Source organism: Scyliorhinus torazame, chromosome 6, assembly GCF_047496885.1.
Source record: "Scyliorhinus torazame isolate Kashiwa2021f chromosome 6, sScyTor2.1, whole genome shotgun sequence".
In the NCBI taxonomy this organism is placed as follows: domain Eukaryota; kingdom Metazoa; phylum Chordata; class Chondrichthyes; order Carcharhiniformes; family Scyliorhinidae; genus Scyliorhinus; species Scyliorhinus torazame.
Window position 1 is genome coordinate 285285895 of NC_092712.1, and position 13291 is coordinate 285299185.

The following is a 13291-nucleotide window of genomic DNA, read 5'->3' on the forward strand; positions in this document are numbered from 1 at the left end:
GCTGTAGTAAGCAGTATAGAAGGCGCCTCTGTCAGGCATTTAGTAGCCAGGATAACTGCAACATCAGGCACTCTGTTTGGACCGTATCAAGCACAAGCACGTAGTTTCAAATTCAATCCAGACTGATGAAAGAAAGCATAATAGGGTTGCGAGGTTCTCAAAAAATAGATCATCAGGTTGACCTCAAAGGATAAAGTTGCAGATCGTATGTCCATCAAGGCTAGTGAAACAATTCCACAAATTGCTACAAGTTAAATGCACCATAACAAGGAAATATGGAGGCATGCACTGGCAATGAAACACTGGTTCATGAGTGTAAGCATCCTGCAGGAAAAATATTTGTCTTCACTGTCTGAAGATCGGGGACATGGTTGAACTGGACAATATGTCTGGATTTTCTTTTCTTTTGACTGAAGACAAATATTTACCCCTCTGTAATTCACAAATGCTGCAGGCAGTTTACATTTAAGGAGCCATGAGGGGAGCTCGCCATGCAGAAAATTACATCTCTGGGAGCGAAGAGATGGTCCCTGTTTGTGGCAGTGCCCAGCTTACACAGTAAGTGACAGCTCCAGGCTCTGAGTGGGAGGCCTAGTCCTAACTGCTGCCGGCACTGGAAGCAATGTCATAGAGCATGAAAGACCATGACACAGGCCTGATTAGATTTGGTTGAAACATTTTTAATGAGTAAAATAAGCCTAATTGCCTGATCAAAATCAATGGAAATAAAAACCGGAAGAGACATACAACCGCATACATTTATACAAAGTTGTAAACATCCCAATTAAGGAATGGCCCAAAAAGCTTTGTGCTCAATTCTCTTAAATGCTTTGTATTCACTGGTTTGATTTTTGAAGAAGGTTGGTGAGGTGAAAATTCCTGATAGCATTAGCTCATCATTGTGTGAAGGAATGCAGCTATAAATATGAAGTTAAAAATATGAAGCATACAAATTAGCAAGAAAAAGCAATAGACCTGAGGATTGGAAATAGTTTAAAATTCAGCAAAGGCGGACCAAGGGATTGATTAAGAAAGGGAAAATGAAATATGGATGTAAGCTAGCAGGGAAAGTAAAAACTAGCTGTAAAAGTTTCTGTTGGTATGTGAAGAGAAAAAGATTGACAGAAACAAATGTAGCCCCCGAACAGTCAAAAACAGGGTAATTCATAATGGGGAACAAAGAAATGGCTGAGGAGCTAAATTCATACCTTGCTTCTGCCTTCACAAAAGAAGACATGAATAATGTACTGGAGTTTTAGTGAGGAGCTGAAGGAAATCAGTGTGAGTAGAGAAATGGTTTGGTGGAAATTAATGGGCTTGAAGGATAAATCTCCAGGGCCTGATAATCTTCATCCCAGAGTACTTAAGGAAGTAGCCCTAGAAATAATAGATCCATTGGTGGTCATTTTCCAAATTCTTCAGACTCTGAATGGTTCCTACAGATTGGAGGATAGCTAATGCAAGCCGGCTAATCAAAAAGGGAGATGGAGAGAAAACAGGGAACTATAGACCAGTGAGTCCATTATTAAGGATTTCATAGCACAGCATTTGGAAAGCAGCACTGTAATCAGACAAAGTCAGCATGGATTTACAAAAGGGAAATCACGCTTTATAAATCCACTGGAATTCTTTGAAGGTGTCACCAGTAAAGTTGACCAGGGAGAACCGGTGGATGTAGTTTATTTAGACTTTCAGAAGGCTTTTAATAAGGTCTCACATAGCAGGTTACTATGTAAAGTTTTTAAAAATGTTTTGAAGTTTCTACATATTATACACTATATAATCAGTAAGGATAACCTGTGCCGATGCCATTTTCCTTTGTGCCAGTCCCCCTCCCCTCCCCCCCTTGGGTCCCTCCACCCCACATATATACACACACATACACATACCACTGCTCCCTTCATTCATTGTTTCAGGGTCCTTTCCTGGGCCCTTCACTGAACAATGGGTAGTTATCCATTATTTAAAGTGGGAAGTGCCCTCCCCTTCCCTCCTCCCCTTTATTGTTGGACCTCCCCCCTTTATACCCACCCCCCTCTCCCTGTCCTATTTTCAGCCTTCCCTTGGGGGTTCCTTTTCTTGTGGTCTTGTTCTAGGCTCTTGGCCTCTGTGTCAGTTGTTTTCTGGCCTCCTCCTCGTTTTCCAGTAGCATCCTCCCACCCTTTTCCCCCCTTCCTTTCCTGTCTGCCCCTGTGGTCCCGTTGGCTCCCATGCACCCACCTTCTCCCCCTGCTCTGTTGGCTGTTGGCTTAAAGCAGGCGATTACTGTGTGAAGTTTAAGCATATGGGATTGCGGGGAGTGTCTTAAGATTGGTAGAAAGCTGGTTAGCAGACAGGAAGCAAAGAGTTGGAACAAATGGGTCTTTTTGTGATTGGCAGACAATGACTAGTGGGGTACCGCAAGTATCTGTGCTAGGACCCCAATTGTTCATATAATATATTAATGATTTGGACAACGGAACTAAATGTATTATCTCCATATTTGCAAATGATACAAGTTGGGTGGGAGGGTAAACTGGGAAGAGGATGCAGAGGTACGTCAGTGTGATTTGGACAGGTTGAGTGAGTGGGCATATGCATGGCAGATGCAGTATAATGTGGATAAATGTGAGATTATCCACTTTGCCAGCAAAAATAGGAAGACAGATTATTATTTGGATGGGTGTATATTGAGAGAGGTGGCTACTCAGCAGGATCTTGGTGTCCTTGTGCACCAGTCAGTGAAAGTAAACGCGCAGGTACAGCAGGCAGTAAAGAAGGCAGATGGTATGTTGGCCTTCATAATGAAAGGATTTGAGTACAGGAATAGGGATGTTTTACTGCAATTGTATCGGGCGTTGGTGAGGCCACACCTGGAGCATTGTGTGCAGTTTTGGTGCCCTTATCTGAGGAAATATGTTATTGCTATGGAGGGAGAGCAGTTAAGGTTTACCAGACTGATTATTGGGAAGGCGCGACTGTCATATGAAGAGAGACTAAGTCAGTTAGGATCATTGGAGTTTAGAAGAGTGAGAGGGGATCTCATCGAAAGTTATAAAATTCTAACAGGATTAGACGGGGTAGATTTGGAAAGAATGTTCCCAATGGTGTGGGAGTCCAGAAAAAGGGGTTATAATTTAAGAATAATGGGTAAACCTTTTAGGACTGAGGTGAGGAGAAATTTCTTCACCCAGCGGGTGGTGGATCTGTGGAATTCACAACTGCAAAAAGTAGTTGAAGCCAAAACCTGTGATTTTAAGAAGGAATTAGATATAGCTCTTGGGACTAAAGGAATCAAGGGATATGGGAGGAGGCAGGAAACAGGGTATTGAATCTGATGATCAGCCATGATCATAATGAATGGTGGAACAGGCTCAAAGGGCCGAATGGCCAACTCCTGCTTCTATTTTCTATATTCCTATGTTAAGAGAAAGCACCTATAAAATATGGAGTTGTAATATTAAAAAGTGTGATTCTCCTACGAAGTAGTGATTAAAAATTAAAAGCAGAATTCATCTTCTGGACGAAGATTATAGAGTTTTAAAACAGCCCAGCACATAATTGCACGCTCAAGGAAAATAACATCCCGCGGCATATTCTATAACACAAGGCAGTTCTGAAAAAAACAGGAATTGGCCTCTACATCACCTCAGCTAGGCATTGATGAATTTTACAACATCACAATTTAAGTGTGGATAAGTTTAAGGATGCCCCTAAAGCACTTGTCAATTGAGTGTAGTGACCATTGTTGCCTTTCTTTTCCTGTGCGGCTCTGCTCTAACTAGAGCAATCAGTGGGTTTGCCCTTCTTTCTTTGATATCTATATTCTAAAGCTCAGAGTCGCCAGGTATCAAATGATACCACCACAAAGTTCAACCGGCTATCGGTCAAAGAGCCAAACACCAGTTAGTTAGTTCAGGTCAAGGGTGCTTTATTTACACACAATTAGTCATGCAACATAAACACTACTAGTTAACTACACCTATCGACTATGACAACCTGTACTTAACTTCAGGCACCCGGCTGAGGTCAGAGGAACAGTGGCCGCCGTTCGATTCTGGATCTATCGGGTCTGGAGAAGTAACTGCTGCTCAGCTAGGCTCATCCGTCTGGTAGCGAGCGTTGAACTTGGGCTTGCTTCTGGTGTTGCTGCACTTGGAAATGGTCGTGGCCGGGGCGCCAGGTCCAAGAGAGGACAAACATATGGCGGACTCTCTTCTTATACTTGGGGGTTTTCGCGCTCTTCCGGGCCACCCTTCAGTTTGGACCCACTAATTGGGTGATCCCTGATCACTCGGTTCGATTCCTAACCAATAAATGGGTGGGGATCTGGATGGCTGGGCGTGTCCCAAGCGGTCACTGACCCTGTTGTTTACGCTTCCCTTGAACAGGGAGTGGCACCGAAATGTCTGGGACTGTACCGGTCGCTCGAGTGCCAGTCCTTTGTCTTGATGAAGATGGGCCATCAAATGCTATCGGCCCATCAAAATGCTAATTGGTTGGAGTTTTGATACCGTCTGGACTTCTTGCTTGCAAATATACATTTTACCCACTCGGCTTTGCGAGTTTCTCTGTCCCTAGTTGTAAGTGGCCATCCCAGATGGCTACACCATTATCTGCACCTCTCAATATTTTATTTGTTTGAAGGATGTTGACTAAAATGAAGGACATGAACTAAAACAAATATTGTCCATCTTGTGTGCTCCACTTGCTTCCTCCGTGTTCAATTATTTTATGATATAAACATTGGAATGACATAGTAGGATTTTTTTAATTTGTTGGATTCACTCCAGTGTGTCTCATGATGAAGATATGCTGCTGTAGTGTAGCGATGATAGCTCACCCCTTAATTGGGATAGATATATCTCACTAGACTGTGTGGCTTTTTATTCCGGGATTTAAGGTAAATAGTATTTCAAATAATCATAGGTATCTTAAGTATCTCTCTGTAAGATTACTAAGACTTGGATTCACTATTAAGAACAATATCAGATTTGCCTTTCCTAGAACTGTCCATTTGCGATATTTATCATCTAATGTGAATTGCATGTTTGGTTCTTTTGTGAACGTTTATATTTTTGAGCAAATATATTGTCTCGTTTAGTTCTCTGTATCTAAACCCAATGCTCCATCTCTGTGCACTCTTCAGTGGAAAGTTACGTTGTTGAGAAGAGATGCCTGGACCCTTATAATATCCGGGCTGTTATAATCTGCCATAACCTGTTTATAAGATTTTCAGGAGGACAGTAACATTCCCCTGGCGGTTCCTTTCCTCCAGGACGAGTTAGATCAGTGCTTTTGAACCATTTATGTGTCAATGAGGCCTGCCTTTCTCAACCTCAAGAGAGAGTAATCATCCGAGGATTACAACTGATCCCAGATTATAATCCAGCTCAATCCTTTGATTGAAGATGTCCTGAATAGCAACTCAACCGATGACCCAGCAAGTTTAACCAGTGATTAGCTGAGCCCTATGGACTCTGTAGTCAATTCCCAATCTGTGCTGAACCTTTGTTCTCCAAATTGTCCAGGAGTGTTGGGGAGTGTTACAGATGGCTCTGGGCTTCCAGCTCCCAATGATGAACATGCTGCAACCCCTGCTGGAGTTGTTCATAGTGGGTGAGGACAGGATGAGGTTAGGCTACATGCCATTGCAATCGCTCCGTCTGCTGGCACTCAGCTGGTGAGCTGGTCGGCATACCGGGCATCTTGTACTCCGGATGCACTGGAGTACAAATTTGCTCCAGTGAGAGACTAAAGAGGGAGGGATGGAGAAATTTAGCACATTTAAAAGGAAATAAAAACTCTGAATGATTCTCAATCAGTTTTAAATCAATTTTGAATGCTCAATCTTGTGTTCAAATCCCTTTGTGGCCTCACCCCTCTGTATCTATTTAACCTCTGACACGCAAGCTGCCAAGATCTGTGTTCTATCAATTCTGGCCTCTTGCAAATCCCTGATTTTCAAGGCTCCACCTTTTGGCAGCCGGACCATCTGTGGTTTGGAACCTGAACTCTGAGATTCCCTCCCTAAATGACTTCTATACATCCTCCTTCTCCTCTAGTGCGCTCTGAACAACCTTTCGGTCTCCTGTCCTAATAGCAGTTTATGGGATTCGGTGTTGTCATATTGCATACCAGTGAAGCGCTTTTAGATGCTTTACTATTTTAAGGCACTATTCAAATGTAAGTTATTGTTGTTGTGCTATATTCAAGAGTGGCTGTGCAAATTGTAAATTGCCTTTTTTGCGCACCCTGGTTTATATACCCTTTTTTGATTTTTATTCTTGCAGTTCAACAGAGGATTCCTTTCGCTGGCACATACAAGGTAAAATAATTCTTGTTTTCCGCGTTCTTTCCTTGAAGGGTTTAAATGCTGAAAGTCTGCCTGGCTCCCTCCCCCTTAACAGAGGAAGATTGCAAGCAGAGAAATGTTGGTTGGCATTCCTTGATACATTCGTGCAGATTGGCTAGCCAAGGTTAGCTTTGAGCGAAAGGGGATTGTTTGCATGCAGTGGAAGGAAAGCAGCAGGTTGCAGCCTCTTGCACTGGGCCGCTTCCATTGGCAGCTCCTCAAATTGCCACTGACAAACTTTCTGTGGTAAACCACTGTGTTCCTATATTAAGGGTTGTACGGTCGAACCTGCACTACAGGTTCACCTGGGCCCCTGCATGCTAGCTCCGCCCAGAAGCCTGGTTATAAATATGCGTGGCCTTCAGCTAGCAGCCATTTCGTCAGCTGCTGTAGGAGGTCACACATCAGATACTAATAAAGCTTCAGTTTGAATTCAACTTCGTCTCCAGCCAAATTGATCATGCCTCACTTTCCCTAATTGGGCACCGGTGCCTATTGATGTTGTGCCAGGGTGCCATTTATTTCTAGATTGAGATCGGAAGGATAAGTGCTTCACTAATTTCTAGACGACGAAAGCAGGAATTCTTTCAGTTTTATTGCTTTAGTTTTTTGTTCTTACTCCTTGATCAGGCCAAGGGTGTACTAATCGCTCCATTATTCTCTCCCTTCTTTTGAATCATATACATGCGTACCTCAGATGCACAGAAAGGTGCAGACGATGAAATCGCCAGTGGCTTGGAGTTAGTGGACTCCTGCCTGAGGTCCCTGCAAGAGTCGGGAATACTAGATCATCATGAATACTCTTCAACCGAAAGTGAGATTCGTTTAATTTAATATTTAGTTTATTATTGCTTGGTTAGTTGAACGGGCTGCTAACGATCAGTCTCATCACTTAGGTGAGTGCTATGGTTACATATTTGAAGGCCGCCAGCCTCATATTATATTGAGTAGGCGAAAGGCTTTTTAAGCAATTAACATCTTTTTTGTTTTACTGGCAAGACCACTAACTGCTTTCAAATGAATTTTTTTTTTTTGCAGGGTCCAATCCTCTCTCCCAGAGTGCCTCACAGATTAATGCCAACCCAGAAGGGTCCTACCAGTACTCGGGCAGTTACCATAGCAACCAGACCCTCTCCCGAGGTGATTCAACCACATCGCAGCTCTCTGGGAGGACCTCCGGTGGTCAGATTGGAGCAGGAGTCGGTGTTCATAACTATAGTCAGGTACAACGTATGATTCTATAAGAATAATGCCCATTTCAAAGGGAAAATTAAAGAAGTTACATTTATGTAGCACCTTTCACAACCTCAGGACATCCCCAAGCCCATTTTACTTCCAAAGTACTTCATTTGTTTTAGTCACTCTTGTAATGTAGGAAGCGTGGTGGGTAATTTGCATTCAACATGCTCCCACAAACAGCTCCAAGATAAATAACTGGACAGTCTTTTTTTTTTAGTGGTGCTATTTGAGGAATATATATTGGCTGGGGCATCAGAAGGAACTCTGTTGTTCCAGTTCAAAATAGTCCCATGGGATCTTTATTGTTTCTCTGAGAGGGCAGACTGGGCCCCACTTTAACCTCTCAGCCTTCTGACAGAGACAAGAATGCAGCTCCACACCAAGGCAGACAATCGGGCAATTGGGACAGTCGCACCTCCTGATGTTTTTACTTGGTGCAGCTATTAAAGGATTTTACTCTTTACCGTTATCGAAGTAGTAGCTGCAGAGATTATAGGGCTGATAATCCTGGCTAGACATTTAGGGGAGGGGTGCGAGTGTCACTTTGGAACAGCACTTATTGCCTGTTCCGAATTGCCCTTAAGAAGATGGTGGTGAGCTGCTTTCTGGAAAGCTGCAGTTCACAGCCACAGTGCTGCTAGATATATTTTTCTGCAGCACTTTGACACAACCGAGTGGTTTACCAGGTCATTTCAAAGGGCAGTTAAAAGTCAGCCACATTATTTTGGACGGTATAAGAACAGCAGGTTTCTTTCCCTAAAGGACAGTATTCAACATGATGGGATTTCAGCTTTCATGCTCATCACTGCTGATATGAGCTTTTTATTACCCATTTACTTAAACAACTGAATTTAAGTTATTTAGCTGTTAGAGTTGAATTTGATCTTGTGTTTCTGCATCATTAGTTCAAACCTCGGGATTGCTAGATCAGTAATATAGACACTCCACTACACTTCCCATATAACGGCCTGCCTCTGTCGATCCAACCTGCCAAGCAGAATTTCTTTTCTGGCCATTTCCAATACTTTATTATTAATAATAATAATAATAATAATAGCCTATTGTCTCATGTAGGCTTCAATGAAGTTACTTTGAAAAGCCCCTCGGCGCCACATCCCGGCACCTGTTCGGGGAGGCCGGTACGGGAATTGAACCCGCGCTTCTGGCCTTGTTCTGCATTACAAGCCAGCTGTTTAGCCCACTGTGCTACTTTTGCAATCAATAAACAAAAATGGTCAAATAAAGTTCCGAAAATGATTCTTCTAAATGCCTACGTTTTTTTCTCGTTAGACATTCACAGCAAAGCTCAGGTGATCAGGGCCAAAATTTTCCCACAATCGCGATTCTCTGTTCCCACCAGCATAGCCCTTCCGGTGGGATTCTAGGCAGCGTGGGCTGGCTTCAACAGGAAATCGCATTAACAAGCGATGGGAGGAGTGAATCCTGCCGCCAGGGAATGGCGCGCTGCCGAGAAACACGCGGCAGTCCTTAATTCCTGCAGATGCCAGAGTAAACCTGATGGTTACCTTTGCAGTGAGGTTGACAGCTGTACATTAGCAAGCACTGAGAACAATAAGGCCGTGTGCTGCGGGCATAAATGACGACAGGATGTGCAAAATCTCGCGAGAGGCTGAAAATGAGTTTTGCGCCGGGAAGATCTCGCGATGTGTCGTCCATGCCCCCTGCCAGTGACATAATGGGGTTCCTGCCATGCACCAATGAGGACTCCATTTAAATACATTGTAATATGATAAGCAAGCTTCCCCGCTGTATTGCTCCCACCCCACCCCCACATTTTGATCTGGCCCTTCGCCTATGTGACATTACACCAGTAAGGTTTGCAAGAGGTCTGGAGCAACATGAAGGGGAACCGCCAGGCGGGCACAGGTAAGTCTAGCCCCCGGGGGGAAGGGACCTTACCTGGCAGTGCCCTTTGGCACTAGCAGACAGTGCCTGGGGGCAGTGCCAAGGGGGCTTCCTCTGGAGAGGTCTATAGAGGAGGCTCCTGTGTCCATGGGGAAAGCACCTGTGTGTGTGGGGGGGGGGGGGTCCAGGATCCATGGGGGATCTTTGCTTTCATTTTTACCATTTTTAAAATCAGGGCACCCTTCAAAAGAGATGCCCTGATATCTGGAAAGCCAGCGTTGCCAGCAGGGCAGGCTCTGACCAGCCTCCAGCATTTCTTTTCCAGAAGTGTTAGAAAATTATGGCATGGAAAGCCAGCAGTGCTGCCAGTGAGCTGCACACCGCATTTCTCACCCGAGCCAGCACTTTGAAAAAGAAACCCGGAAGATTCCACCCTTATTTGTCTACTGACCCCGAAAGGAAAATCCAAAACACAGGTCCCAGATTGTGACGGAAATTTCTGGCAGGTTGGCCAAAACGTCACACTAAGCTACCATAATGTGTGCACATAGCATTATCATAGGAGAGGAGATAACCTTGGCCAGAGACAGCAGTAGGGGGTCAAAAGAGGGCTAATTATTTGCCCACGCGAAAACATCAGCACAATTCCTTTTCTCAAATATTCACCTCTTTCAAGAACTCTGCATTCCTTCAACTTTGTTCTCTTCCTCATTCACTCCTTCCTTCCCCAACATTTTCACAGTAACTTCATTGCAGTATTAATGTAAGCCTACTTGTGACAATAATAAAGATTATCATTGTGCCTGTGTCTTTTGCAGTCCTGGTTCTAAGCTCTGGAACCCATCCCTAAATCTCTCCACTTCTCTCTCCTCCTTTAAGAATCTTGTTAAATGGCTTGTTGTCAATTTTCACCACATTGTTCTTCTGCGAAGAATGACTATGTTAAAGGCCCTCCATAAATTTCAGCTCAACGAGAACTCTGGTTTCCATTGCCTATCTTGCGTCAAGAAATTTCTGTCCCATCACCTCTGCCTCGCTAATGTGGATCGCATTCTAGTCTAGATGTGCCTTTAATTTATAAGTCTCGTGCTTGTACTCAAATCCCTCCGTGGCTTTACTCCTTCCTGTCTTTGTGATAACCTCCAGCCCTACGACCCTCCAAGATCTCTGCGCTCCTCAAATTCTGGATTCTTGCGCAAGCTCAGTTTTCATTGCCCCAACATTGGCGACTTCAATTGTCCCAGCCCAAAGCCTTGGAATTCTGACCCTAAATCTCTCCAGCTCTCTCTCCCATCCTTTATAATACTCCTTGAGACCTGCCAGGATTTTGGACACGTGTCCTACTTTTCCCTCAGGTGACTCTGTGTCACATTTCTACATGATAATGCTCCTTTGAAGTGCTGTGGAACATTTTGCGTGCTAAAGATGTTGTACAAATGCAAATTGTTGGTGTAACTTTGACTCAATTTACCTTCTTCTAATATTACTTTTATGTGTTTCCCACCCTCGCACCCTGCAGGCTAACTGGGTTGGTGACAGCAGTCGTACGTCAGGATCTGAGAGCTCGCCATCGCACTCTGCATCACAGTCAAGGGAGGCTTTTGTGCCAAGCCATGGGAGTGCCTTCCGCCTGCCCGACCCTCAGCACCCATCTTCAGTCTACTATGTCAGCGCCACGCTTCCCGCTCAGAGAGTGAGCTCACCCATGTCCCTCCAGCGGACAGGCTCGCCACCGAAACTCCAGCGGGCGGGCTCGGCTGCGGAGAGTGGCGTCTACAGTGCCCAGCGGCTCGCCTCCCCCAAGCAAACGGCCTCGCCCAGCCGGCTTTCCAAGTCCTACAGCACAAGCTCCCCAGTCAACATTGTGGTGTCCTCGGCCGCCCTCTCCCCCTCCCCCCCGGCTATCGCTGCGACCTCACCCGCGCATCAGGCCAGCTCGTCCCAGCCCAGCTACGCCACGCTCTCGCCCACCAAACGCCTCGCCCATGCATCTGATCCGTACGGAAAGCACCCACAGGAGCTGTACGAACGCTCAACGCTGCAGAGGCCCGGCAGCCTGGCAGGTAATTCACTTGGGCAGGTGGACACATTTACCTTCACGAAGGGCGTGACTCTTTCCACGAGCTGATATTGGAAGAAGATGCAGAGAAGATTTACACGGCCTCTACCAGAATTGAGAGAGCACATCTATGAGCAAAAGCTGGACAGGTTTTAACTCTTTTCTGTAGAGAGGGGTGATCTGGCAGAAGTTTACAATTATAAAGGAGTTCAATAATGTCAATATAGAGACATTATGGGGCAGCCTAAGTCTTGGGATTGTGACTATAAGATAGTCTCAAACAGATTCAGGAGGAACTATTTGCCTCAAAGAGTTGTAATAATGTGGAGCACTCTGTCAATTGGGATGGTTGAGGTGAATTACAAATTATGCAGAATTATGTATCACAGATTTATGAGTGACTCTCTTAAATTAGTAACCTCTAGTTTTCTGGAAACACCTTTTCCATCTCTATCCTATCATAACTTGGGGCAGCACGGTGGCGCAGCACTGCGGCCTCACGGCGCCGAGGTCCCAGGTTCGATCCCGGCTCTGGGTCACTGTCCGTGTGGAGTTTGTGTGGCTTTCGCCCCCACAACCCAAAAATGTGCAAGCTAGGTGGATTGGCCACACTAAATTGCTCCTTAATTGGAAAAAATGAATTGAGTACTCTAAATCAGGTCATCTCTCAATCTTTTTCCTGGAGAAAAGATGTTCCAGCCCTCTCTGTTGTACCCTCTCCATTCTGGTGACATCTTTGGAAGTCCACTTGGCATTTTCTCTAGTGCTTCCATGGGCAAGACTTTTAGGCCCCACCATTGGCAGCTATCGTTGTGGGCGGGACGGTGAAATTTGGAGAGCTGTTGACTTTTAACAGCTCTCCAAATGTTATCAGGCTCCGCCTTCGCCGGCACTGGCCAGTGTCGCGGCCGGAGTCTTCTGCTGTGTATGATTTGTGTAATATGAAGACCATTATTTGGTTTATGCCAGGTTCAAAATAGCCTCACATAACCTCTCTCTTTTTGAATTCCTTTCCTCTAGAAATGAACCACAATGCAATTGTTTGCACGTTTTATGTCTTTGTTAACCATTGTTGCCCTGTAAGCTATGATGTTGCGATCGACGATATAAGTGGTTTAGAGATACAACGTAAGCAACCAGAAGACCGAGTCAATTCAGCCAGGTGCCCGGGTGGCACCAGCAGTGCCCTGCTCAGAGGGAAAGCACCTGGGGACCTCTGATCCCCTGGGAGATCTGCCAAAGTACCGTTCCAACTGTCCCCATTTGCAGGGACCAGCACTGAACGGTGCTCGCCTAAGGTCTCCGAGGTGAAGGGGGTTTGATTCCAATGTCTCGGGTAGATCAGGGTTGGCATATTAGAGTGAGACTAGCTGTCTCACTCTAACATGCAGACTTTCCAGCGGTGATCCTGCCCGACATCTCGCGAGATTGAGTTAGATCTCATGAGGCAAGGAAAGCCGGGTAGATCCCGGACGAGGGATCTCCCGGCAGCTATTAGCCGTGCTGTGCCACCTTTCGGGCAGAACGCGGCCGGTACATCGCACCCTTTATCTCAAGACACTATTGCCAGGGTGACTAACGTGACCACCCTGCCCGAGTCCTGAAAAACAGCCACGTTCTGATGTTCCACTTTGATGTTAAAGACCCTGGATGCCCCAACCTTTGCTCGGCTGAATGCAAAAACGAGATTGCAGTCCATCTCGCCCACTCCTGATATATTCTGCTGTCTCTGGTATGAGCATTGTCGAGCAAGAGGCCCCATACTTCAGCAAACCTTTAGTTCTGGAAGTTCA

The 13291-nt window shown here is 45.3% G+C and overlaps 1 protein-coding gene across 7 annotated transcripts in view; it reads left to right on the top strand.

Moving 5' to 3' along the window:
* The window catches only part of LOC140425471 (catenin delta-2-like), a 1686689-nt gene that overhangs the window by 1182350 nt on the left and 491048 nt on the right, over nucleotides 1-13291 (top strand). For all 7 annotated transcript variants that reach the window (XM_072509780.1, XM_072509779.1, XM_072509782.1 and 4 more), the window contains 4 exons: nucleotides 6273-6307; nucleotides 7032-7148; nucleotides 7373-7557; nucleotides 10959-11502. In XM_072509780.1, coding sequence (XP_072365881.1) covers nucleotides 6273-6307; nucleotides 7032-7148; nucleotides 7373-7557; nucleotides 10959-11502 — 881 coding nt within the window. The remainder of the gene's footprint in view (nucleotides 1-6272; nucleotides 6308-7031; nucleotides 7149-7372; nucleotides 7558-10958; nucleotides 11503-13291) is intronic.